The sequence below is a fragment of the Sylvia atricapilla genome, chromosome 4 (genome assembly GCF_009819655.1).
Source record: "Sylvia atricapilla isolate bSylAtr1 chromosome 4, bSylAtr1.pri, whole genome shotgun sequence".
Classification (NCBI taxonomy): Eukaryota; Metazoa; Chordata; class Aves; order Passeriformes; family Sylviidae; genus Sylvia; species Sylvia atricapilla.
This window is the reverse complement of record NC_089143.1, coordinates 62009411-62034873: the sequence shown is the minus strand read 5'-3', so window position 1 is coordinate 62034873 and position 25463 is coordinate 62009411. Positions and strand designations below refer to the sequence as shown.

Here is a 25463-nt window from a genome sequence, read left to right as displayed (position 1 = left end):
ACAGTGGGATTAGTATATGTGATAAGTACAAAACTCTGCATGGTATCAAATACCTAAGAGGTTAAAAAACCTAAAGCTGTTATGAACTGCCTCATGTAATTAAAGGAATGTATGATGTTAGCTTTTGGGATAATCCCCCCTCAATCTCACTTTGAAATCAGCTGCTCAGGTGTTTACAGTGGAAAATTCATCTTAAACCCAGTCTAAAAAGAAGCAGCATTAGTTTGTCAGAAGTATAGTAGCAGTTTTAATCCTGTGTTTGTTCTTACTTTTTTCTTTAGGGTACCATCTTTCTGCCTGGCAACAGGGTAATTGAGCATCCCTGCAATGAAGAAAGTCCAGGAAAGTTCCTTTTTGAAGTTGTTCCAGGTAGGATATTCTACTCCATATCAAAAGCCTTTGCAGTTTGTCCTCAGTGACAAATGGCCACATCTGTTCTGCCAGAGCAGAAGCTGGAGGTGATTAATGATTCAATTTAAGGAAGGAAAAAAAAAAGGTTTAATTTGTTAATATGTTGGTTCATAATTTTTTCATTCACCCCCGGGCAGCATAGGAAAAGGATGTGTATTTTATTTGTCAATGTAAAGCAGAATTCTTCTGGGCAAGGAAGTGCCAGGTCCTGCTCTTGGATCACTGCGGTCCCATGTGGCTCTGTGGGTTGGCAGCAGAATGGCTGGAAAAATTCCTGGCAGAAAAGGTTCTGGGGGTGCTGGTGACAGTGGCTGACCATGAGCCAGCAGTGCCCAGGTGGCCAAGAAGGCCAGTGCCATCCTGTGTCAGCAGTAGTGTGGCAGCAGCAGCAGGGCAGGGATTGTCCCCTGTCCTGGGCCCTGGGGAGGCCGCACCTGAGCGCTGTGTCCCGTTCTGGGCCCCTCACTAAAGGAAGTCACTGAGGTGCTGGAGGAGCCCAGAGAAGGGCAGTGGAGCTGGGGAGGTCTGGAGCACAGCTCTGAGGAACAGCTGAGGGAGCTGCAGGTGGTTTAGCCTGGAGAAATGGAAGCTGGGTGGGGACCTTACTGCAGGTAGCAAGTGATAGGATGAAAGGAAATGGCCTCAAGTTGCACCAGAGGAGATTTAGATTAGATATTGGAAAAAATTGCTTCAGTGAAAGGGCTGTCAAGCATTGAGACAGGCTTGTGGAAGGGGAAGTAGGGCAGTCAACCATACCTGGAGTTATTTCAAAGATGTATAGATGTGATGCTTGGGGACATGGTTCAGTGGTAGGTATTGCAGTGCTGGGTGAACAATTCAACTTGATTTTAAGCATCTTTTCCAAACTAAACAATTCTGTTTCTACATGCAGTCAGCCCAGTGTATTTATTCAATATGTTCTGTTAATCCTTGTATTACTTTTCAAATTAATGCCTATCATGGCTATTTGGAAGGGCAAACAGATGGTAATGTCTGCTTTTGTTGGTTTTAAACCATCTTAGTGTCAGGGCACAAATGTAGTTGTGTTCACTGATGTGCCAAGTTATAATATATTGTAGAAGTGTAAGAAATATGAAGTAGACTTCAAAGCTTGATCATGAATGCCACGGGCAGTAAGGGATTATTACAAAAGACAGCCACTGTGGTATTTCTGAGGTTTAACACTCACCCCAATCTCCAGTCAGTCACATTTGAAAAGTTTCTCACTCTCTCTCCTCAAAGTCTTTTGTTTTTATGTTCTAAATACTGAAAGAAACCTATTTATTAGCATGGCAAGTCTGGAGTGGACTATAAAATAGTTTCTTTTGGAAATTAAGAGAATTCTCCATATATCCTGATCTATATATTTGGTAATGTTGACTCTGGGGATGCTTATCCTTTGTGCCCAAGTTAAGGAGCACAGTCGCTCTTGTTGATTTCCCAGAATGTTTGTTACTCCACCTTTCTATGGAGTCAAGGTAAGACGCAATTTCTGGTTACTTTTGGGCTGAGTTCAGTATTTATCTGGAGCATCCCTGAGAATCAGGGCTTTTTTGTTTTGCTTGTTTTCAGTTCTGAGAATGGGGTTTTGAATGTGGTTTAGGATAGCACCAGTGTTCCCCCACCCCCCTTGCTAACAAGCATGTGGCTATAGAAACTTCCTACTGGACATATTATGCCAAGGATTCATGACCAAAAAAAAGTTGTTTTTTAAAAATCAGGAGATTTCATGCTGTAGCTCTGGTCTTTGGAGGATGAAATTAAAATGAAGACTCAGACTTAATGTGGAGGAGGCGTCACAGTGCAGATGTGTAGTAGTGAAGTAGCAGTGCCAACTGTATTTTATGCAAAGATGAAGTGAGCGTTGCCACTGTTGTCATGTCACTGTTGCTTCTCAAGGCAAGAATTTGTCAGCCTTCTGTAATGGAGCTGTTTGTCATCTGTATCCTCTTAGTGACTCAGTATAAAAGTCAGTTTTATAGGCTGACAGCAACACAAGTGAGCTCATTGAATGTAACACAGAAAACCGTATTGTAGCTAAGGTTCTGTTTAGCCTTTGTTAGCTTTCACATGGGAAATCAGCTATGTAGCAACAGGATCCGGTTGCACGTTTTTAAAAATTTTGTCAACTGAGCTTTGTGTTAAATGTATGGTGCCGAAGCTCATGCTGCACTTGCATTATTTTCCCTGTATTGAAAGTTGAAGCAATTTTAGTTACAATCCCAAAAGCAAAAGTGACAAGTCCTCTTTTTGTCTCTCGTGTCTGTGGGCGGCCTGAAAACTTGTGTGCGTGTGTTTGTTTATTGGTAATACATGCAAATTATTTTGGGAATGTACGTGGGAGTAGGTTTATACTATGAAACTAATACTCTGTATGCAGCCATCTCTGAAGATGAATGAAGAAAATGTGTGTGGAGACAAGTATCTTGCAGTTTTGGTGCTGTAATTAAAATACAGATGCCTCCAATTTGCATTTTGAAAACATTCTGTTCATTCCCTAAGTCATTAGATGATTTAATACTTAAAATTTTTGTTGTTGTTGTGTGTGTGGTTTTTTTTTTTTTTTTTAAATTTGGTATGCTGACAAAGAAACTCTGCTCTACAGCACAAGGCCCACACCACACTTTTGTATGGGAGTTTTCTGTGCTGGAGTCAGTGACCACAAAATGATTAGTGATGCCTGTGCTTATTAACATCTTCCCTTGCACTCAGAGGAATGTTTCTGTCAACAAAAATCAGAAGAGGGTTAAAATGAATAACTTTTTAGTGAGAAATGTGCACATATAGCCAAGCTGTGTGATTAGTTCTGAGTGACTGCATTGTATTTGCTAATTGTTCTGAGCTTTATCTAGTAGATAAACCCTCATTCTGTGTGTTTGGTTGTGTTTTAAAGGAAACCTGAGGTTTTCCTCTTGGTGTGTAGGTGTAATGGGGGAAGGCGTCTGTGTAACCACGGAACTGAAGCAGGTGACCCTGCGGTGTCTCAGTGGATTTCATGTCACCTGTCGGTGCAGGATAGGGGCACAATTGTGGTTTGCATGTGTGGTGGTTTGCAGACAGGATTCCTGCGCCAGATTGGAACCAGGAGGAGCCAAGCACAGAGATGTGGGAAGCTCAGGCTCGTCCACTGTTTCTCACACAAAGCTCAAGTGTCTTTTTTAGAGTCCCCTGCACTCTCCAAGAGCTGCTGTCTGAAGGCATTTTGAGCAAGTGCATCATGAAAGGTCTTGCAGCAGGGGCCTGTGGCTTTCCCAGGGATGTCTGAATGCTTGCAGGAGCTCCAAGGACTTGAATCCTCGTTTCCTGATTCTTTCAGGAAGCACCACCAGCTCAGAATAATCTGGGACTATGTAGGCAATTGGTCTAGAAGACATGATGGTTATGAAGTGGACAAAGGAATGTGCATCATTGACTGGACTTTGATCCTGGACACTGAGCTGCTCATACTGCTAGCCCACCAGCTGCTGTTGCTTGAGATCCTTGTGTGCTAGCTGGTGTCCTCCTCTGAGTCTGATAAATCATTTTGCAGCTTGGCCTCAGGTAAGAAGCCAGATCATCACTCCACTGATACCTCACCATCTGGATGTTACCAAATCATGTCTTCCTTTGTCCCTGTAATGTATTAATGCAGATTTCGTGAAAAATTAGCACAGATGACAAGGTTACATTCATGACCGTGTTCACTAGCAGGTGACCTGTTTGCATGCTCTCATCTAAATCATTAGTTCCCTTAGAGACTCAAGTATCCTAGAGTTCTCTGATGAGTTTTGCAGTTGTATGAGTTTTAATATTTATTTAGTACTGTTTAAACATAAATTTCCAAATGCTGATCTTCAATATTCTTTGTGGACTCTTTTGCTTGTAAACGTTGTGCATCTGTGTTGTGTTTTTTACCACTGACCAAGTATCATAGTCCAGAATGTGCATCTGTGTGGCTGAATTTGCACTTTGGTCACATACTGATGTAGCAAAGTCAGTTCATCCCACCGAGAGCATTCTCTGTGCAGCCCCAAGTTATGTGTCTGCAACTTCAGTCAGTTTTGTTCTTAGGGATTATTAAGACTGTTAGTAAAGAACTGTAATACTTCAGCAAAGTAACTTGGAGTCTCTGCTGATGGTTTCTTCTGCATTTGTGTGTCTGCTGATTTCTGTGCCTGTGGATCCTGGGCTATGTCCCTTCCTATGAGGCAACATGAGATTTTATCTTGAGTCATGGATGGCAGAGACTGCAGAAGGCAAGAATCACCTTTAGCACTGTCCACTTTTGTTAAAGGTTCGTTTGTCAGGCTCTTAATTAAAACCTCTGTTAGGGAGTGAAATACTAATTTCCCAGAGCTTTGAAATAGTTGTCATTTTGTTTCACTAGTCAGAGGAAACGTGGCATCCAAAGGCCTTTTTCTTTGTCTTTTCATGTATTTAATTGCATGCTATATGGCAGATCACTTTTCTTGCAGGTTAACTGTTCTGGTAGGGAGTGTGAGATGAGTTTGAGGATTGGCATTTTTTAAACTTCCTTTATGTGAAAGGTTGGATAATAAGTCATTTTTGCTGCCTTTACTGCAGTAAATTTTCACTCCAAGGAGTCAGCTGAGATTTGCATCGGTAGGTAGGTCTGTGCCCCCATGGCTGAGAGTCAGGTGGGCTCTGCTTTGCATGTGTGTCACACTGATCTCCCTGTCAGTAAACAGGACCTTGAGCTTCCACAGAGCTCTTGTGAGGTTTAAGAAGATAAATGGCTGCCAGTTTGTTGTGAAGTTACCAAAACCTCCTGAGTTCCCTACTGCTGTACAGGGAACAATCTGTTTAGCAGATTGAGCCCTCTGAGACTTTGGCCATGAGTTCTCAAATGTCTGAAATGGGAAGGCCACACTAGGTGCTAATTTTTGCCACCCACTGATTCACAGTGGTTTTAATCAAGGGTTCCATGAAGGCCTGGAAAATGTGGATTTTGCAAGTTACCTTGTGGTTTTTTTCCCCTAAGGTACACAAGTAAGACAAGACAGGAGTTAGAGATACATCTTTTTTGGCTAAAAGAGCAATTTCCTTTGTAGTGCTCCTGTGTACCTTGGCAGGTTAGATACCAAGTGCTTACTGTAGCTTCTACTTCAATACCCTTCTCCTCTGGTATCAGTACTTTTTAGTCCTGTAAGTCTTGTTGACAGCCAGACTTCTGTGGGATGGGACAAGTCGGACTTTACAGTGAGGCACCAAGCAGGGCAGATGATTAGCTGACACGTTTGACTGTGGCTGGTAAGATGCAGCATCATGTCTCAGGGACAGAAATGTTTTAGAAGGTTTTGAGCCTGTTGTTTTGAAATAGAACTTTGTGTTTTCTGTAAGGATATAGCCTTGTCAGAAATAAGGGGCAAGAGTTCCTCTCCTTGTCTTCTCAGCAGTAATTGCCATGTCCTAACTGAGGATACACCCACACATACAGCAAATAGCTTTCCTTGAAGGCGTAGCGGAGTATTGGCAGCACAATGCAATAAGCAAATTATCTTCTGTTGACTTCAGGAGAAAATTGTTTGTGTATGAAGAGGCTTCCTGCCCTTATGCTAAAAAAAAGACTTCCCACAGCGCACGTGTGCGCACACCTGAGCACCGATGGTGCTCTCTGTGCCTTAGCTGTCAAGCAGATTCTCCGTATTCCATTTGCCATCAGCAGAGCTAGCACAATTTATTCCCTTTCCTCCACAGTATAAAACCCAAACCCAAAGTGTTAAACCATTCAGCTGCTCTGACTCCTTCCGGGCGCTGAATTCCTGGCTCCTGGTATGATGCGGGCGGATTTAATTGATGCTGCCGGGAAGATGAATGCCTCCCCCTGTACGTGCTGACAGCCAGCAGTGCCTCTTCATTAGTTGTCAGGAGCACAGGCCCTCAAGGGCATTGCTGATAGTGCCGACTGAACTAATTGTACCTCTGATATCTTGTGGAGGGAGCAGACAGGCTGTTTAATCAAATGGGCACCAGCCTCGCTGCACAGATATCTCCGTGTAATCGTGTATTGCGCTAAAGCTTTGAGCGCTGCTCATTCCTTGTCTCCTGAAGATCTCCTGAAAGCATTCCCGTGCTTATTAAGGGGGATACATTTCTCAAAAATGTATCTGGTAGAGTGCCGTCTCTCTGCGCTGGAGCACATTGGCATGCACTGCCTCATTCTCGTCCTTCAAGAGGTGATTCAAAACTGACTTTTTTTTTAAAGTGAGTGTTGGAGGTGTGTGGAGTCAGCGAGCCAGGGAAATGAAGCTGGCTGAAGCCTTGCTGCATGTTTCTCACAAGGTTAATGGTGAGGGCTCACGGGAAAGGAACACTTTTCCATCTTGAGCAGCAGCTTTCACGTGATGCAGAATTAGTTGATGTGCCTGTAACAGTTTTGTCTCCTTAGTTTTCAGAAAAACAAACCCCAAACCATCCTCAATTCTACCTCCCTGTGAAATGAGATAGGGGGCCATGCCACTGAGCTGTTGTGCTGCCACCATAAAATCTGTTCATTTCAAGCTCATTTCTGTACAAGTCAATGCATGTAGTGTCCCTTTCTACCCATCTTTTTGTGCCTTTCCTGTCATGGCTACTGAGCAACAGCTGGGTGAGGGCATCAGGGTAGTTTTAAGAAACCTTTTTGTTCCTATGCCTCCTTCTGTGACATTGGACCGAGTCTTATCTTTCTGTGCCTGTATGTCCACACATATTTAATTGAGACAATACGTGCAGTACAGGCCTTGCATATTAATGGTGTCAGCCTGAATTAACAATAACCTGTATATGAGAGGTTTGGGGGAGAGAGGCAAGGCTGAGATTGTGACACATATTTCCAGAGTGATATGAGTAGTTTTGCCTCCTCTCCTTCATATGGAAGATCCCTTCATGATACTGCATCAGATTAAAGATTGAGATTGGTGTCAGTCAGATTTGGACTACTAAACAACTACCAGAAAATGTCCTGTTTATCATGCAGGGCACCTTTTCCCGTTCAGAAGTTGAGGTCACTTTTCTTGCAGAACTCAAGCACTGGTATCTAGCAAGAAGAGCCTGCAATAACTGATTTAAACATAATTTCCTTAAAATCTCTAAGGTTCTTTAAAATTTCTTTCAGACAGACATACAGTCATTGATTTTTTGTTTTCAGCCTGAGATTAATCTAGTAGTAGAAGTTTAGGCCATCTGCTTTTGAAGTGAAGGAATTAAATTTAGATTCAAGGGCTATTTAAAAGAAAAATTAAAGAGCTCTGAATATCTTCTCTGAGGTATGCAGCATGTGCAGAATAAACATACTTCTTACTCAGATAGCTTGGGTGTGTAACTTTGTATTTAGTGGAACATCACACATTTTCATACACAGACCTTGTTATCTTGAATCTCGTCTGTCTTGGTGAGTGAGTGCAGCCTGTAGGTTAAAATCGTGTGTGTTTATGTCAGAAGTACTAGTAATATTGCTTGCTTTCTGAATACTCTTTCCTAGTTAGTCTATTTTGAAAACAGGTGAGAGAGGTGAATAATTTCTGAAAACTGCTGAACAATTGTATATTTCAGTTTGTTTCTTCTAAAGTAATTCTGCTTAATCATCTGTTCTCAGTGACATTAATTTCATGTGGCAGAAGACTGCACAGACTCTATAAAAATTCACCCATACTCCACAAAAATATACCATTACTCAAGCATGGTGTATGAAGCTGAAGTTAAAATGCTATTTTTCACTTGTGTCTTTTAATTTAGAAGTGGATTGCTTTTATTGATCCTGCTTAGCCCGTGGTGCATGTGATCTGAGGTGTGTTAAGTTAGCAATATTGATCATTTGTGACCCACTGCTGTCATTCTGGAGGTCACCTGCTACTCAGAAGAATTTGGAACATAATGGCAGTGGGATCTCTAAAAACTGAAGTGGCAAAAAAGCCAACTTAGTGATATCACAATGAGTTTGTGATCAACTTCTTCTACCAGTGCTATGTGCATACACTAGATTGGGTCTTAGTGAGGGTGTACCTCAGCATGAGAATTACATTGAAGGATATGGCTGACTCCCACCCTACTTTAAATACTACTAGTTGTAATTGCAACAACAATGAGTGTTTTTTTTTCCTGCCTCAGCACTCTGGCTGGCACTGGGTTTTGATGATCATTAATAATGTTGGAAAATGGCTTAAGTAGTGCCAGAAACGCAGAGAGAGTTCCCACAAAGCCAGGTGGTCTGTGGGAAGTGAGAAACCTATTTGGAGTGAGAGCTTGTTGCTTGGACCATTTCTGATTGTGATTTGGGGGCCAAATTACCTGTGGGGGGAGGAAGCACAATATTGGCTTTTTGCATTGTGCTGTAAAAAGGTGTGAGCAAATCCCTGGACTTTGATTGTGCAGACTCTGTGGGGCTGAAGATAAATTGGTATGGCTGGACCGAGCTGAGAAGCTACAGCAGGTTATCTGTACGGTCTGTGTCCATTAACCTTGTGTCCATGGCTGTTTCATTTGCCAGCACAAAATCTTGTGGGTGGATACTTCCGGCATTTTCTGGGGTGCAAGTACAAACTTTGCCTCAAAAGAAGCAAAATGCCTTTTTCCAAATACACCAGCTGTCTGAAGGGCATCTGTGACAGCTGATGAGGAGTTTTTGCTTGGTTGATTGCTTAGGGTTTTTTTAGCTTCATGTACATCCCTCTAGTGGCGGCATCAAAAAGTCCAGTGAAGTAATAAATGTTCTTGTGTCTGGGATACCCTGTCCAGGGCTTCAGTTTTTAGCTTCATTATTTTGTTTTGGAATATCCATGGCATGTCATGAAGCACAGTTTGAAATTTAGATTCCCAAACAAATTCTGTGAAGTGGGAAGAAAGTACTGGGAAAAAGAAGTGAAAAGTCAGAGGCAATGATAATTCAAGCTTCTTTTGAAAAAAGATGTTCCTAAATGCCCATTCTGGTATTTTTTTGATGGATTGTGATGATGATTGTTTTGCTCACAGAATTGAGGGTTCAACATGCAATGTTTTACAAGACAATGTTGTCATTACAGTCGTCTGTGTGCATTTTCTGTATTTCAGTTGTTAAAAGACACTCTGTATTCGATTATGTCATGAAAATAGCATCGTAGGAAAAAGTGAGACAGAAATGTAAGAGAGGCAAGCTCCAAAGCATAGACATTCAAGATGTCATTATTTGGTGGGGCACTTTCTACTACACATTTGCCAGTCTCCTGTAACAGTAGTAGTAGTAGTAATAGTAATAATAAACACCAACATAAAATTCCTGTGCTCATTACCTTTTTCAGCAAGAACATCTGCAGCTGCAAAATGTAACTCAATTAAGATGCATAGGTACCTCTTCTGTGATACAGCTGGTGGGATTCCACTGCAAATGGCAGGAAAGAAAGAGAGGAGGTGACTTGCCTGAAGCTGTCTGGAAAGCTGGTGGCTGAGTCTGAAGGCAGATCTGGCCTCCTTAGTGCACCAAAGAGCTGTGCCCCTGATGTGGGACAAAATGGACACAAGCTTGTGAAGCCCTCTCATCTCTGAAAGTAGTGGGAAAATCCAAGTTCCACTTGGATTAAATGATAGTTTAGCAAAGCATCCTCGAAATATGTTACTTCTTATTGCCTAGGTAATCTGAATAGGAGCTGGATTGTTTTCCAGAAGTTTGCAGATCCCATGGCAGACAACTCATGTTTTTCAAGTGCTTGGGTGTTGCCTGACTGAACCCTCCGCCCTGTGGCTGTGGCGGTAGAAGGCTCCCAAGTCCTTTGCTCTTCATCCCACCCTTCTGCAGATTCTTTCATCTTCCCTGTTTTCCATTACTGGTGCCTGGGGAACACTGATCCTTATTTAAAATAAAGCGTCATCTTTCTTCTTGTCCAGCCTTGTATTAAAAGGATGGGAAAAAATTTTCAAACCCCTGGTGACTACAGGGACCTCACTTGTTTCTTCAGCATGCGTGTCAAATTTAATGCTGAAAAGGCAAACTATCAGGCAGTTTCAAAGTGATATCATGTACTAGTACATGGTGTTGATATGTCTGCAGCATGTTAAAAGTAAGGCTAGGCTGATTCCTTCCCTTTGACAGGAAAGGAAAGCCATACCCTGTAGGATATTAATATCTCTTCCTCAGCCAGCACTGTCTCACCTCTCCTCATGGAGTCATAGCTTATACTGCTACCTCTGCAGGTGGAAATCTCTGCTAATTAAACCCTGTCTCTTGTAAATCTGATGGGCATAACTTGTGAAATTGTGATGTTCTGTGCTGTATTTCAATTCCCTTCCTTGCTGTATCCATAAATTCAGTGAGCACTTAAGTTTTATTTTGTGGAAGAAATAGCAAGGAGGAACGTGTGATTGATGCATGTTCTTGAAGAGATAGCGTCCAACTGCAAGCCCATGGCTGACTGTCAGGTTTTGATGGAGCAGGCCTACAATTTAGGTGATGATGACAGAAAGCCTGAAGTCAAGGAGCATTGTTTGATGGTATTACGTGGATTCCCGCTGCAGACCGAACATTCTCTGCTGTGGGAAGGGTGGGACTGCTTGCTCTGGGTTGAAGCAGCCATACCCCGCAGCCAATGTTCCCGCTCTGGTGTGTCAGGAGCTGCCTGCCCTTTGTCCATGCGCTGCTGGATCTGCTCTGCAGAGGGCTCCTTTCAGGGTGACAGTGGGAAGTGACAGCGGTGTCAGCCACTCCGCTGGGTGCCAGCGTGGAGGAGGAGAGCGCCCAGGGAAGGGTGGTTCTTGTGGCTTGCCAAGTGCACGCTGCAGCCACAGGCTCTGGGGGGAATGTGCCGTACGCTGCCATTTGGCACGGTGGCTGTGGGGCCACAGAGCACAGCGTTGTCCCCAGCCTTGGCGGGAGGAGCTGGCAGCGTGCCTGCTGGGATGCTGCCTTTGCCAAGGGATGGGAATGGGTGGGACGTGGTGGCAAAAGGGCAAATGTGTCTGTGCCTTGCGTGTCACCATGGTGCAAGTGCTGGGGTGGAGGGATGGGATGCGGTGCCTGGGGCACCACTGCCTCTTTCATTCAGCCATGGAAGGATTGGCTGCAGCAGCAGTGAGTGGGATCAGCACGGGGCTCCCAAACCATGGTGAGATAATGTGTCTGTCAGGAACCATAACACCATTCAGGCTCTTCATGTTAGAGTGTTAAAAACACGAGGCATATGCCAGCTGATGAGAGAACAAGCTGGCTCTATAGAGACCTCGCTGAACCTGGATAAACATCCCCAAACTAGATGAGGTACACCAGGGGCTGGTTTCCTTCAGATGGACATGACACCTGCAGCTTCATGCCTTTCACTTTGTGACTTACTTTGTGTGCGCCTCATTTTCTAGGGACAGAGGAGAAAGTAGGGGCTTAAGGAAAATCTTCAAATAAATTGCTTAAACCACCCAATATATCTTTGCTCAGACAACAAAATAGTAAGATCTCAGTGCTGAGAAGGAAATAGCACCAAGGTATGAGTGTACTTTTAGCAGCAGGGAATCCAAACATTAAAATCAAGGTACGAGATACAATAATGGCTGGAGCTAAGGAGAATGAATAATGGAATTAAGCAGTGGGCTACTAAAAAGGTAAATGAAAGGGGAATATTTACATCAGAGGAACATGAAATAATTTGTGCCATACCCTTGTTATTTCCTTATCTGTTGGGAGTCAAGATGTGGTAAAGGCCCAAGAACAGCCCCAGTATAAAATCCGTTCCTGCAGGGCACACGTGCATGCCCGTGCTGTCTTTCTGTGTGCAGTATTGAAGAGAAGCAGCTCTGGAACAATGAGAGTGAGTTCTGGCAGGGAGGGCAGCCTGCAGTTCATTATGGGCCTGGGATGCATGAAAGCACGTTTAGCTTCCATCTGCTCCGGTTTGGATGATGCTGATACAAGGGTCATAGTTTTGTCAGTGATGGATATGTGAAGTCATTGCCATTTTTAGCTTGTCCAAAAATTTCCCCCTTCTGTTTACTATTTTTCTTTTTGACATGTATTGCCAGATACACTGCAGGTGGTGATGAGCTACAGGTGTTAGATGAAGTGAATCTCCCCTTGCCATCTCTCCCTCCTTTTACTGCTGCATGTGGTACAGAAATGATGGGCAATGGGAATAGTTAGGGATATGTTTTGGCACTGTTCAGGTAACTGTAATTTTGCTTTCCTGGAATCATATGCATAATTATCTTAGAGTTTTTGAGATATTACTAAAGCGTGACTGTAGCTTGAAAGTAATAAAGAACGTAGATATTCGACTATAATGCAATTCAGGAAATGGATTACCTGTCAAATACTTTATTTTCTGCATACTGAAATGTGAAAATTTCTCATCTTTTTTTTTACATCTGTGCTGCCTTGTGGTTAAATAAAGGCATCGAGGTATGTCTTAAATAATTCTCCTTTAACTAAAAATAAAAATCTGTTGTGATTATGGAAAATGGTGCACCATATACTGAATACCCAATTATATCAGGTAGTAGCTCTTCCTGGAAAGTGGCAAGAGCCCAGCATTCTACTTTGGAAAGTTGTCATTATGACAGGAGTTGGGCCCATGCACAGGCATATATTTCCTTCAGAGAGGTTTATCCTTTCTATGTATCTCTAGAGACAGTCTCTATGTACTGAAGAGTAGTATTTTGCTACAGAAGATTGCAAATCTACTTATTGTGGTTCCATATTATTAATCTTTGTGAACTTTAGTGATACCCAACCTGCCTGTATTGAAAATGCTGTAATTGCTGTCTTAACTCCAAGTGCATGTTTGTGATTCTTATTTAAAATCTTTGTCAAAGGTGAATTAAACTCTGGTGTTCTAAAACCTCTCTAAAGAATCCCCAAGGGGTTTTATGTAGACTTTTTTAAAGGCACATAGATTTGCAGAGAAGTGGAGTCTCTTAAAGAAGGTGCTGTATTGGGTGTACATGTATATACTGTTTTGTTTGTGATACAGCTTTGTCCACATGTGCAGATGATGGGAGAAGAAAAACATGAAGGTCACATCCCACTTGAAAGAGCTTTTGATCTTGTGGGACTCCTACACACTTCAGTGATAAAACCACAGTTGAGATAGGTTTGGCAGAGTGTCAGCACCGGAGCTGGGATAACTGAGGTTTACATTCTCAGGGTACCATTAAGTACTGTTGGATCTGCAGCTGTTTTTTAATGCATCAGGTCTCTTTTAATTCCATGACATGACACCCGCTCAAACCATGCTGGCCTCCTGTCTGAAATTCAGGCAGTAATGCATAATACTTTTGCTGAGATATTCTGTGGTTTTTTTTCCTCTACAAGTGAATTTGAGACAAGTGTAATGCTGCTGAGTTATGTGAACTTGACCTTAAAATTGTGATTGGTCACCATACCTATTCCTTGATTTTTTAAATTTTTTTTTAATATCAGTATAGACTATAGTACAATTTTTATTATATTCTGAAGCAGATGATTCATACAATTCGGAGTTATCCCTACTGATCACAGAACTTCTGATGTCTGTAACAGTAATGCGAAAACCTCTTTTTGTCCAGTGATGGGAAGATCAATATAATATGAAGTGTGTGGCAGTTCTTTAAGCGATCACTTCACTAATTTAGGTACTTAAGTGATTAATCTTGGCCAGCTCTTACACGAAACAAGGTTTAAATCCAAGCTGGTTTTTTTTTTCTGCATCTGAGGCAGTGATGCATGACCTCTCTGTGCTCCACAGCGGTGTTTTGTTCTGTGGTGTGACAGAGAATCCCTCTTCTACTAAACAGACTTACTGAATAGTTTCTCTCTGCTTAAAATTAATCTCAGTGCTCACGGATCAGCTTCTCTAAATTTGTTTAGTGTTTCTACTGAGGTGGATGACAAAGTAGTGCATTAAGACCTCTCAGATACAAGACCTTGTAAAGAGACTGAGCTGTGCCCTGATGCAGTGCCAGGCGATTAGCTGAGAGCACCCTTGTTTGCTGCTGCTTCCAGTTCCCTTCAGATTCTGTATCCGGTGGCAGCAAGCAGTGGTATTGTCGCCAGGCCTTTGGCTGTTCCTGTACTTTTTCCAGTTCTCTCTTTGTCTTGCTGAGGGAAAGAATTGCAATCCCTGTTTTCATCCCACGTGAGTCTTTGCTTCCCCTCTCCTACATCCTCCTGCCTTAGAGCTAGCTGAGCTTTTGCCCTCACTGTGTTCTCTGAGAGTTGTCAATGCCAGTCCTGTCCTGGTCACTCCACGCCCCAGCTGCCCTGGTCTACATGACCAAAGCCCTCATGTAACCTTGCAAAAAATGCTGTTCATAAAAGTCTCGTCATGAGGCTTATGGGCAGGACTGAAAGGAGTGTTGTCCCAGCTTTTATCATGAAGGGCCAGTTATGGTTCAGTCAGCATGAGCAAATTCTGATACCATTAAGAGTCCACTGGTTTTCAGGGAGACCTTAAAATCAAGGTGATTTAATGATCCGTGCAGCCTTGAAGTTAATAAAGTTAATGTTTCATTTTCATTGCCTGTGCTGTCGCAGGATGGGTAATGCAGGCCAAGTGCATGGCAGTGCTGCCCTCTGCAGCCTCCTGTCCTGTGGCCACAGCCATCGTGGGGAGCTGTTTTAGGGCAGCTCTGCCTGGGTGAGGCTGGAAAACTTCCCACTCTCAGCAAGGGCTGCTTAATGCTGGCTCCCTGCTGTTGTGCTTTCCCGGGCCAGGCTGTTGTACATGCCAGTGAGCCTTTCCTGGTGCTGCTAGGCAAGCTGGACTGGTCAGGTTTCTGTGGGATGCTCTAAGGGTTAGCCCATGTTAATGATGCTCCTCCTAATTATCAATGCAGACGTGTGGTGAGTAGGTACCTTCACACAAAGCCACAGCTGTGTCTTACTCCCTGTTCTTTTTTGTCTGAAAGTTTGCACCTTTTTGTGCCTGTCACCAGTTCTGGCAACCCATGGCAAGAAGACTTGCTGCTTTACAGATGGCCTATTTTTGTAGAGTACACTTCTTCACTTGAAAATTTTTGAACGTTTTTGGAAAATGGATGATATGTCCTTACTGTGGTTTGTTCATCTGTCTGGACTGTGCATTAGGATGTTTTGAAGAAAAGGGGGAATTTCTGTGTATTTTTCCACAGCACTGATCTTGAGTGTGCTGAAGATGAGTAGTTAAATCTGTTAAAATAGCACTGAAAGAGCCAAACAACATCTTCCTGCTCTATTTTTTTTCCTGCACTGGATAATCAAGTCTGTTGAATTAATTCTGTGTCTCATGTGAGCAGAGAATGTGGTTATCTGTCACCAGATACACCTGGTCACCTCATCTGTATTTGGTGGTGTACATAGCTGTAGTGATCACTTCGTGTGCCTCATTCAGCTACAGATGCTCTTCTAAATGTGAAAGTTTTGTGTTTGGTCTTAGTTACAGTGTCTATGTGAAGTCATCCTTCATTTTCTTCATTGTGAGTAAGAAGAGAGTTTGGCCTTGGTGTAATTAATTTGAACTTAGCCCAGCACATAATCAACTTCCTAATAAATTATGCGAAGTCCCACAGTTGTCCGTATGATGACTTGGAAGAATTGAGCCAAGCCTTGACTTTCAGGATGGGGAATTCAGTTTTAATCCATCCATCATGTCCTCACTGCATGTTTCTCAGCAGAAAAGCATTCAGTGTTTCTTGACTTTATTATTATTGTTCTTTCTTGTATGATTTTTTTATGTGCAGAAATGAAACACGAGCAGGGATAATCTTTTCGGGAAGCCAGTAGGGAAGCTCCAGAGATGTCTTAAATTTAGTAAATGGAAATAACTCACAAAGCTTGCAGAACCAAAGTAGGATGCTGACTACAATTTTGGTATTGACTTTATTGTTCTGTACTCTCAGTTGTGAGTACAGCTGACAGAGAGAGAAAAACATGTATTTTGGTAGCTAAAATAAAACCATGATGCTGTGTGCTGGAAAGACAAGAAGGATTGATTCCCTATATTCTGAGCTGTGCCAGGATTTTACCAAGGTGAATCATCCCATTCAGAAGTTGCCATTGAGTATGAAGTAGTCCAAAATTTTGGAGATTTTTTCCTTAAAATGTTGCATCAGGTCCTGTAGGCAAAACTAGCAAGAAAGCAAAGACAGTAAATGCTTAATAGAATTTTTCACTAGCGTAATCTCAAAGCTGGCGAGTTATAAAAGGCAGCAAGTGATTGCATACTTGAGGATTGACTGTATTCCCTCTCTCTTGACAGGCATATATATCTGTCTTTAATTAATATATGTATTACAAGAAGAGAAAATAAGTATGTAAACACTTCCTTCAATTTGCATTGAAATTACAGATTATTTTGAAATTTGAAAACCGACTGATTTATGCAAGCAAAAAGCCTTCACATATAAATATAAGTTTGTTTCACTGGGCTGTTCAGTTTCTGCTCACTTGATTTGTATAAAATGCTTTCCAATTGCATTTCTGGTAGGCACTTGTAGTCCTAAATGCTCTCTATGCTATTTTATAGCTAAAAATAATAACTTAATGATGCTATGCTACTGACACTGTAGGTGTCTTGTTGTCCAGGGTTACTTGAAAATTGGAGAGTATTTGAAGCAGTATAGGAGCTGCTGTAACCATTTGGTGAGATGAACAGCTAGAGTTTAAAAAAAGCTCAGTCTGGCTGCTAGGCTGAATTTCAAGAGGTGTTGGCAGACAACAGCTATAAAGTCCAATTCATCCCAATGTACAAGAAAAAATTAAAGGTATTCAGAAAAAGCCCACGTTCTAGAAGGTGCTGGTAGTTCAGCCACATTGCACATGGAAGTAGTTAATGGAATATAAGTACAAGAATTAAAAAGTGTACTAAGAAAAAAAATTTCAGAATCGGATGGTATTAAAGTGTATTCTTTCAAATCATGCCCATAGATGCCATAAGCAGCTAAATTAATTAAAACTGTTTTTTTATATTTGTGCACATGTTTACGTGCTGGAGATATTTTGCATTGTGACCAGTAGTCAAATGGAAAATTATGCTTTGCATTATGTTTTCATAAATTTTGGTTATCCCCTTGCATCTTGTTTGGATAAAATGGGATAGTCTGTACCTCTGTAGGGAAAAATTCTCTCCTTGTCCTTGATGGAGCTCAGTGATTTGAAGAAGAGTGTTAGAGTTGTGGTGTTAGAAAAGCTCACGTGAGGTACAGTACACTTCAGATATTTTTTTTCCATCTGCAAGATGCCCTGAGAAGCAGTGTTTTCTTTGTGGGCTTGTCCTCCTTGTGTTGCTGCCGACAGATTGGCTTCTGAAATTGTTCTCAGCCTCAATGGGCAGCTTTCTCCTGTCTTCTCTGCATTCAGGATGTCTGCTGGAAAGGTCAGAGGCTTCCGAACTGTAACATAAATACTGTTCCATAATTGCCATAGAACTTTGAGCCAATGACCAGCAACGGGAATGGGGCCTACACTGGCTCATGCTGAAACAGAGTGCCAATAACTACCTCACCTTTACTTTTTACATCTGTCTTACAGGATTTTCTACATCTAGGCCTCTCTAGGAGAATCCTGGAGGATATGCTTCCTCAGCTCCCAGCCATGTCAAAGCAGCCAGTTCTGCTAAGTATCTCCAGAAGCAAGGTCTCTGACAAATGCCAAGTTTTTTGGGCTTGTGGTCCTCTGCCCAGCTCTAACACATCTTAATTCAGGAGCTGGCAGTGCCTGCTCACTTGAGCTGGTCCTGGTGTGATGCAGGCTGGCAAGCCAAGATGCAGTGGTGGCACAGCCAACACTTGCAGTCTGAAGGGGAAATCTGGAATGGTGTTTTTGATGGGATAAGGAATACCATTCTCAGTCCTGAAACATGGTTTATGTTGCCATATTCTTTCTGTTAGTGCTGGGAAGAAGTTAGTACCTTGTACAGAATTGCGTATGCACAAGAGTGGTGCTGCACACTGCAGTCACCAGATTCCTGTGACTGATTGTACCCATGTGGATGCAGATTCTTTATCTAGAATATACCTAGGATGTGCAGCCATTTTAGAAAATTCTTTCTTGAATATCTGTGTATTAAATTTTGAGTAATAAATAAAAATTGTCCTGCCTTGTATTAATATATTTCAAAAATCATACTTCAAAACTATAGCCTATGTTGAAGTGGATGATTCACTCTTCAAAGGGAAGTTCACTCTCACAGTTGCTGAAGGTTGCTGAATGTTAAGTGCTGGTTGTGACACTTAACCTTAATGTCTGTGGAGCTCTGTGAGTACGTGGAAGTCTGGTCTCAAATGGCCTCTGGGCACCTCGGAAGTTGTTTTGATTTTTGTTCTTTTCCCATTGTGCTATGAAACATTTAAATATTCAATGGTTAGGGTAAATGTTTCAGATGCTGTACTATGCTAACAAGTATTTAACCCAGGTGATATGAGGAAAAGAAACATAATTCCTAAACGGAGGAATTTAGTAATCTTTTGGAAATGTTTTACAGGAGACTGCTTGTAGATTTTGGTTTTGTTATAATGTTTTAACATTCTGGCTACTGATGCTGCCTCAGGAAAACTGGAGAATGCTGGAGTCAGGCTTGTCTCTGACCCCATTGCACAGAGAAGTAAAAGAAAATCCAGACAGAAAGGGTAACGTGGAGTGGGAGAGTTTCCCTCCAGATGCCCTGCCTGGGGAGCAAGGAGAGCATGCAGCTCCATGGACCTGTCAGAGGAACTGGGGCTGCCACTTCCCTGTGCACTCTGAGGGGCAGTCCTGGATCTGTCTTTGGCAGGGGTGGATGGGATTGAAATCTACTTCAAACATACTACAAAAAGATTAATTAAAAATAGGCAGAGTAGATGATAGAGCTGGAGGGAAAATGGCAGTTCTCTGGGAGCACTGGGGTCAGGTTTCAGCCTCCTGTGCCCCAGCTCAGCTGGAGTTCTTATTCTCTGACATATTTACGGTATAAATAAAGCTATGTGTTTAAAAAAAAAAAATGTGTCCTATAGTGCCAAGGACTGTTTAAGTTTTAAGAGCAGATTTACAGAGCAAACTAAAATAGTTCTTCTTGCCTCTTCTTCTGTTGTGTCTCTTAAACCTTACTGAGAAATTTTTACATTGAAACACACCACATTAAAATAATAATCTCAAGTTCAATTGGAGTCTGTCCCGGTTTACAAGGTTGGAATATTCAGCAAATTGCTTAAGTTATTCTCTCAAAGATAATGTGATTTAGGCTTGAGTTTTTGAGCAGACTAGGTTAAATGTAAATATAGGCTTTTAATTTTTCTTTCTTTGTAGAAGTTTAGGTTGAATATGAAGAAAGGCTCAGCACCCAGAGGGTGGCTGGGCCCTGGAACAGGCTCCCCAGGGGAGTAGTTACAGCTTCAAGCCTGCCAGAGCTCAAGGTGAATTTTTACAAAGCTCTTAGGCACATGGTGTGACTCCTGTGCGGCACCAGGAGTTGGACTTCAGGATTTTTGTGGGTTCCTTCCAGCACAGAATATTCTGTGATTTTATGACTTGAGATTGATTGCCTCCCGTTTCAGATTGCAGAGGGATGGAAACACAACTTGAATGAACACAAAGAGCATGCTGTGACTATTTCTGGTTTTTGAACCACTTTTCGTGTAGTTTTGTAGTAAGTGCATAGATTTATCAGGGCTTATTCTGGATCATCAGTATTTATGATCTGAGAAGCAGCAGATGTGTTGGTCTCTGCTGCTATACCTCATCTATCAAATCCATGAAAATGTTTGGCAAAATTGACTTCTCAGTGGAGCTGATTCTACATTTTTATCAGTACTGCAAAGCTGGTGATGATGATGATTATTATTATTAATGTTACCCAGAAAGGAAAATTTGTGACAAATCAGAATCATGTCACAAACTTCTTTTGTGGTTTAGCATCTTGCAAGAGAGTATTTGGCCTGCTTGTTATATTTAGCTGCCAGTATTTTAATGTTTACATAAGAGACAATATTATAAATAAAACATGCAGTTTCATTAATGTAGAGGGACAAATTAGTTGTCAACACAAAATGCTTTTGTGTCAATCCTACTTGTGACTGGCTTGTTGATTCCAGTAATAGTTTGCCTAAATACTCCAAAAATCTTAGTCTCTTTTTTTTTTGAATCGATTGGAAATGACCTCTGTCTAGAAACCCACCACTTAGAATTTTGCAGCATTACATCTGACTCCTGATCCCAGTGGCAAAGTTCCCAGCAACTTAATATAAACAAGAAGCAGCCCAATTATGTCAGGTTATTAGGGAAAATACTGTAATACGTTGAAATGGGAAAGAGGATTTTAGGTTGAGAAGCGACTAAGTATCAAACCTTGATTTCGCTGTAACAGCTATATTTAAACATCCTCTCTCCCTCATTTCCCAGTGTCAATGTTCTGGGGGGTAAAAGCATTGCAAGGACTTGGAGTAACAGCATGTGTTGCGGAAGTCTGTTCCAGATTTCCAGATTGCATCCAAAAGCTTTATATGTAATAAGATATGCCACAACTCTGAGAGTATGTTCTTAAGTGGAAAATCAAACAATAACATTGGAAGCTAGTCTGTTGTTCTTTGTGTAGCTTATTGCGTTGCAGAACTCCATGAAAGGAGAAATCCATGAAAGAAGAAAGAAAATCCATCCAAGGAGAAAGCCATGCCCTCTCTAAGATGTTCCTTACCTATAATTTACTAAAATTAAAAAAAGAGGAGGGCTCTGTGGTTGAGTTACCTACAAAATGTGTTGAACTTTTAATAAGAACAGTATCTAGGATTTCACTTTTGCTGGCTACAAACTTTCTCTTGAACTGACTTAGAACAGGGCTGGCAAAGATCAGGTCCTGTTTCAACGATAAGCAACACAATTTTAATAATGAAATCATCCATGGGATATGTTTATATTCAGCAGAAGGGATGTGTGTGTATAAATAGAAGGATGTATACTTGGTATTGTTTATTTATATATGTAATGATATGTTTAAAAACATTTTGTCCTTTTTAAAGTCAGAATTTATGCCTGCTACAGATAAAATCCCTCTATAGGGGTGATTGTTTTCAGAAACTTCAAACAAGCAGTGCAACATCACAACTCTTCCACTCCTTCCCTTATCCTCCGTGCAGGCGTCCTCTTGGGAAGCTCTTTTGCCTTTAATAAATGCACACCAAACACAGTGTTGTGCATAGTGTTAGATTTATTCTACACAAAAGATATTTTCCTAAAAGATGAACTTTTGCATACTTGTCGTTACATAGAAAAACACATTTTAAAATGAGCAAGCTTAGTACCATCTTTAAAAGCTTTTGTCAGTTATAGAAATGCCACTTCAAAGACAATGTGTAGCTGTTCTTTACCTTTTTTGCTTGCACTTAGAATCCACCAAGGTTGAATGCCATAACAAGGTTATGGCATTGGAAGAATTTTATTTTGGGGGTTTGGTGGTGGTGAGGAGGGTGATGGCATGTTTTCCCTTGATATTGCAGAATTTGGGGAGAACTAATAAGGAAATACATGTATTTTTGTCCTATCCTGTATCTAACCAGCCAGCATATTTGACAGTCATCTACATATTGTGAAATCATATCAGTGTGTCCCATGAGCCTCAGCCAAAGATGAACTTTGTGTTCCTTTAATGGCAGGAAGCAGAAGAAAAAGGAAAAGGGCATTCATGTACTAATGCTTCCCATTCTGAGCTGACTCTTTTTTTTTTTTTTTCCCCTCCCAGATGATTTAGTGCTGTAGCCACTTAATGACCTCAAATAGCACTAAAATAAACAGCTGCTTTCAGTACTTTCTAGCTAATGCACCCTATCAGCTCAACGAGTCATGGCAGAGCAATTAGATTCACTTCATTACTGATGGAGTAACTGGGAGACTGCAGGCAGAGGTGTTTCCACGAATGGCAGGCAGTTTAACATCAACCTGGTGTCTCAAAAGTCCTGGATGCTTTTCAGTGGGTTTGTTTCACGAATCAGAGGGAAGAAAATCTGCGAGTATGCCTAGCTTCTGAGGCACACTGGCAGTAAAATATGATACCAACCTGAGTTTGTAGATGCTTCTCAGATCTTGGTGATCTTTGGAAACTGCTTTCTGGAGGGGCCAAGTGAAGAAGACACAGTTTCAGCTGGGGAAGTATCTGGGTGAATAATGGTCTAAGCTGAAAGGAATGATTCAAGATCTTCCTCCTTCTCAACCTGCACTGCCTGGGAAACAAGACTGCACAGTGTTTGGGAAAAAAGTGGTAAAGAATCCTCTAGCAGATGTATATGCTTTTGTTCTCAGAATACATGAATGTTGGAGCCAACACTTGGTCGGTGCAATATGGATCCTGGAAGCATGCCTTTGGACTTTGAAATGACTTGTTGGAAACTAAATGAACAAAATGTGGTTCAGTGCAGTGGTTACTCTCTGCAGTCCCACAAACAGGGAGGCTGTGCTCTTGCTGACATCCAGCAGGAGCTGGGAGCACTGCAACTCATGGTGCTGCCTTTTGGCTGCCACTTACCAGTGTCCCCTGCTCCCAGGGCCATCTCTTTGTCTTGGACCTTCTTCCTCTTGCTCAGAATTCTTGCTGGGAACATCAGTGTAACCAAATCATCACCACTGGTGACTAGGGTGTTCAGCTTTTCTCATGCAGTGTGTGGGATTGCCATGAATCTCATTAAAATTGTTTTTGTGCTGTTGCTGGAACTTGCTGTCAGGCAGCTACCCACTTGTGCAGCCCTCATGGGTCTTCTTGTGTTCTTAGTCTTTCCTGCTTTGAAGGCTGTCCAGCTCCCCTGGGCTCACTTGTGTTGGTCAGGCACTGCTGCCTTGTGATGCTGAGTGGCCCTTCTGTGGCTGTGCTGGGAGCACATGTCCCATTTCAGACTGCACAGGCTGATAGGAACCGGAAGCCAAGCATGTTTTTCCTTCAGGAATGCGCGTTTGCTCCAGTGAAATAGTGTTGGCCAGATAAACATAAGAAAAATTGCTACTCCTTTTTTTTTCTTCTACTTTATGTAGCAATCCTATTCTAAATGCTGCTCAGACCTTGTCATTCTTTGCTTGTTAGTGGTTGTGGATATAGTGTGACACCTTCATCTTGGGGGTTAGAACATGTTTGGGAGCCATGAGAGTGTCATTTATTAATTTTAAGTCTCTGAAATGAAAGAAGAAAGTGGTGGATTAAAAAGGAATTCTAGAGCCAGGAAGTAAAAATTGTGCTGGTTTGAGTTCCAATTGTTAGGAAGCCCCCTGAGTTTATAAAGAGGGGGACAGTGCTGTTTCTGCTGACATGTAAAAGAGTGAGTCTGGAGTCTGCATCCAACCTGGATAGTTATTCACTTGCTGCACTCTGGGAAATGGCTTCACCTTCTAAATAATTATTAGCCCAGTTATTTAGACCTGCAAAAACGTATGTTGGTAAAACCACCTACAATATATTCTTCATAGCATAATAGTTATTAGGCCATTACCTGATTTTTGGGTCCTTTCAACTCTGTCTGCCTGTTATTTCTCCCTAGGAGACGTTTCCTTTCTGGGAGTAGGAATTTAGCCTAAAGATGTGGTATGGGAGAATATATTTTTCTTCAGTGCCATGTAGATGTTAGCTTGATCTCTTCCAAGACAAGCGTTTCTTGACAAATGGAAGTAGTACTGCTGTAGTGCAGGAGGTTTTCCTAATGGAGTTTGGGTTTGTGAAAAGATATTTTGATTTTTAGGAGAGAAAGTTCATATCTGCAAAATGTGGTGCCGGATGGACACTTGTGTTCCCCAAAGCTGATATTTTTGAAGGCCGTTTGGAGGTTTTATATTGACTCAAAGTAAATAAAAGAGGAATTCAGCTAGCATCACTAGCTGGAAAGTTAACTCGTTAAAAGTTTTATTGTCTCTTGACTGTAAGCCAAATTGCATTCATGGGATATTTGATATACCTGCAGATAACAGTTTCGTGCTACAGTCAGAAACTTTATTATTTGCATGACTGGTATTGCAGACACACGAGCAAAACAAGGCTTAGCCCATCAATTTTTTATTAGTAAAAGCATACCAGTAAAAAGCTTTTATACAGTATAGATAATCCGAGTTTATGCTGCATTATTAAGACAATAAATGTGAATTTATAAATTCACATAAAATGGGATTTTATAATTTAATTTATTAATACATTTTTTCTTTTGAGAACTAACATTTCTGAGAGATTTTATCATACCATGTTTATTAATTCTATTCAATGGAAGATTCAGACACATTTTAGAGGGAAAATAAGGCACATCCTGCAGCTGCCTTTTTATAACTGTCTGGAATTGATCCTTGGAAACCATTAAGATTTGTGTATGAACATGCCTCCAGTTTTCAAGATTATTTCATGGGGTATTGTGCGTGCCATGAAGTGTGTTATCAAAAACACTGAAGTACTTGTTGTAGCTATGTCACACATGAAGGAACAGGCGCTGCCAGTGTGTGAAATTGTGAGTTCTCAGTGCAGCCTTGGCAGGGTGGCTGCTGTGCGCCCACACTTGGAGAAAGGAGCTGTGCTTTCTCTGTTCATACTTCAAAACTCACTTCTATTAAACTTGAAAATCATTGGGTGTCACCAGACTAAGGCAGGGATAAATTGGTAAATCAAAGCACTTCTGTCTGTGAGTCATAACCTTTTTTGCTGCCTTATAGCAGTGGTGTTATGCAGTGGCCAGCTAAGCCTGTTGTAAGCCTGGAATTAAATGGTGTGATCCCTGAGTATTTTCCCTGCTAGCAGCATGCATAGAACAAGCCCTTCCTTTCTGGCACAGTGCTCTCCTTCAGCCGGGCTGCATGTGAAGCACGAAGTGTGCCCCAGGATACTGGGATGCGTGCACTGTGTGGAAGTCTTTAAGATTAGTGTACCAAGCCTTAGCACCAGTTAGGGCATTAGGTGCCCTGAACAATAGGGGATTTTCCATAAGGTGTGGAAGAGAGGAAAACACAGTGTAAGCTGGAATTTTCCAGTCTGCTGAGCCTTGTTCTTCCAGACTTACTCATTAAGACATTTATAATAAAAGAGCTAAAAGTATTTATTAAAGGGTTTAGTAAAGATTTATTTAAAAAGAGAGTCTTCAGAGACTTATTCACTGCCTTTCCCCCTTCCTGTGCTGACTTTAAGGCACTGTTGTAAATAGCTGAGTGCACAACGAAGCAGTGGCTTGAAGAGGCTCCTCAGTGA

General features: G+C 41.7%; 1 protein-coding gene across 4 annotated transcripts in view; it reads left to right on the top strand.

Moving 5' to 3' along the window:
- The window catches only part of ARHGAP24 (Rho GTPase activating protein 24), a 243181-nt gene that overhangs the window by 125526 nt on the left and 92192 nt on the right, over window positions 1–25463 (top strand). For 3 of the 4 annotated variants that reach the window (XM_066318112.1, XM_066318111.1, XM_066318113.1), the window contains one exon: window positions 282–369. The exons of the other annotated variant lie outside the window; for it this stretch is intronic. In XM_066318112.1, the coding sequence (XP_066174209.1) occupies window positions 282–369 (88 nt within the window). The remainder of the gene's footprint in view (window positions 1–281; window positions 370–25463) is intronic. 4 annotated transcript variants of the gene reach the window in all.